The 1,496-nt window shown below is 39.6% G+C and overlaps 1 protein-coding gene across 1 annotated transcript in view; it reads right to left on the bottom strand.

The window, feature by feature from the left end:
• LOC135587456 (uncharacterized) overlaps positions 1-343 on the bottom strand; it is a 1,071-nt gene extending 728 nt beyond the window's left edge. The window contains exon 1 of the mRNA XM_065078899.1: positions 1-343. This exon is cut by the window's left edge and continues 728 nt beyond it. Coding sequence (XP_064934971.1) covers positions 1-67 — 67 coding nt within the window. The 5' untranslated portion in view covers positions 68-343.
• Between the last annotated feature and the right edge of the window lie 1,153 nt (positions 344-1,496).

The following is a 1,496-nucleotide window of genomic DNA, read 5'->3' as shown; positions in this document are numbered from 1 at the left end:
CCATGAAGAAGGCCACTCGCAGGTAGTTCCATAGCTTCTTGCCGGCGACACGCGAGTGGAGCTCCATGCTTATGGGCTTCTACTCTCCGCGAGGTTTAGAACCTTAACCTCGCAGGAGAAGAGAGAGAGAGCCCATGACTGAGAGGCATGGAGGAGCGTGGAGCTCATTTATAGCTGGAGTACTTACGAGGCAACATCGAGGACACACTAAATGATGGGGTGTGGTGGTGAAGCAACGGATGAAGCAGCGCACTGATCACAGAAAGAAAAGTTTCGCGGACAAGAGAAGCCGCTTTTTCTGAGAAGACAGCTCAACTGCCAGCCACCCCGCGTCTCAGTAAAGCAAGAGGGACGCCGAAATTGGACCGGGCAGCTGCATTCAAATGCTGCACAAGAAAACATTACAGGTGGTTTCAATGCAGAATACCCTCTATGGAATTTATATATGTTCTTCCTATACTGTATTCTGCTTCGTGAGAAAATATGGAAATTTTGTTTCGTAAACAGAAAGTGATAAAGGCGAGACTCGGTCCCAAAACCGATAAGTAAGAATTTTACTAACTAAACTAGTGGTCAATTTGATTATAGAAATTCTGTCAGAATGCTTCCCCAAGGAAGGAAGATTATTAGTCAAATGTGAGCTCGTCCAATATTCAAGCATTTTTGTAGGCCACTAAATCCATGCTATAGCACTCAATTCTTTTTTACTTTTTTTTTTCAGACTTATTCTGGCCTATTTTTCGTTCGCCTGAAACCACGCATCACCAAGTTATCAAACTCCATTAAATTTCCAGGTTGTTTCTCACCAATGTGTCTGTACTGTCTTGAATCAAATTCGCAGCTCATTGGAAGAACTCCATCTGCTGGTCAAATTTTCTCTAGAAGAGCATTAATCTGACTTGCAAACTAAGCAATGGAGACGTTGATGTTAGGATTTGGTGAAAGCATAAGAAAGAAGAAGACTTTACCAAGTAACTTACATGGAGAAACCGTGTTCAAGAGCTAAATCCAACTGAGAAGACTACAACTTCAGCAGCTGTCTCCTTCTTAATTATTATATTTGCTAATCCAGGACTCGCGGATGTGCTAAAACCAACCGATTTAATGTCATTGGATCGAGGGCCGATAAGAGGAGATTTGAGTCAATAGCCCAACTAAACAAAAGTTCGAAGAAGCAAGTCAAAAGGAAAACAAAAAGAAGTTTAATCTCACATGGAGGATTTCCAGGAACGAGCAACACCAACCAATCGATTGGACTTTGTCAAATTGGACAAGGTCTAACATGATGAAATGGACTAGTATTAGTACAGTAACTTCAATGCAACGATCCATAAAGCTTCAAGCTAAAACATTTTATTTGAGAAGAGAGAAGAAATGACCAGCTGAATTTTTAGTAATAGTCGGTTTGAATTTATATATATAAAGAGAGATTATAAAATATAATAATTAGATTATTTTTTAATTAATAATAAATATAAAATATTTACTAGATCGTT

This window comes from Musa acuminata, chromosome BXJ1-1 (assembly GCF_036884655.1).
Source record: "Musa acuminata AAA Group cultivar baxijiao chromosome BXJ1-1, Cavendish_Baxijiao_AAA, whole genome shotgun sequence".
Classification (NCBI taxonomy): Eukaryota; Viridiplantae; Streptophyta; class Magnoliopsida; order Zingiberales; family Musaceae; genus Musa; species Musa acuminata.
This window is presented reverse-complemented; position numbering and strand designations above follow the sequence as displayed.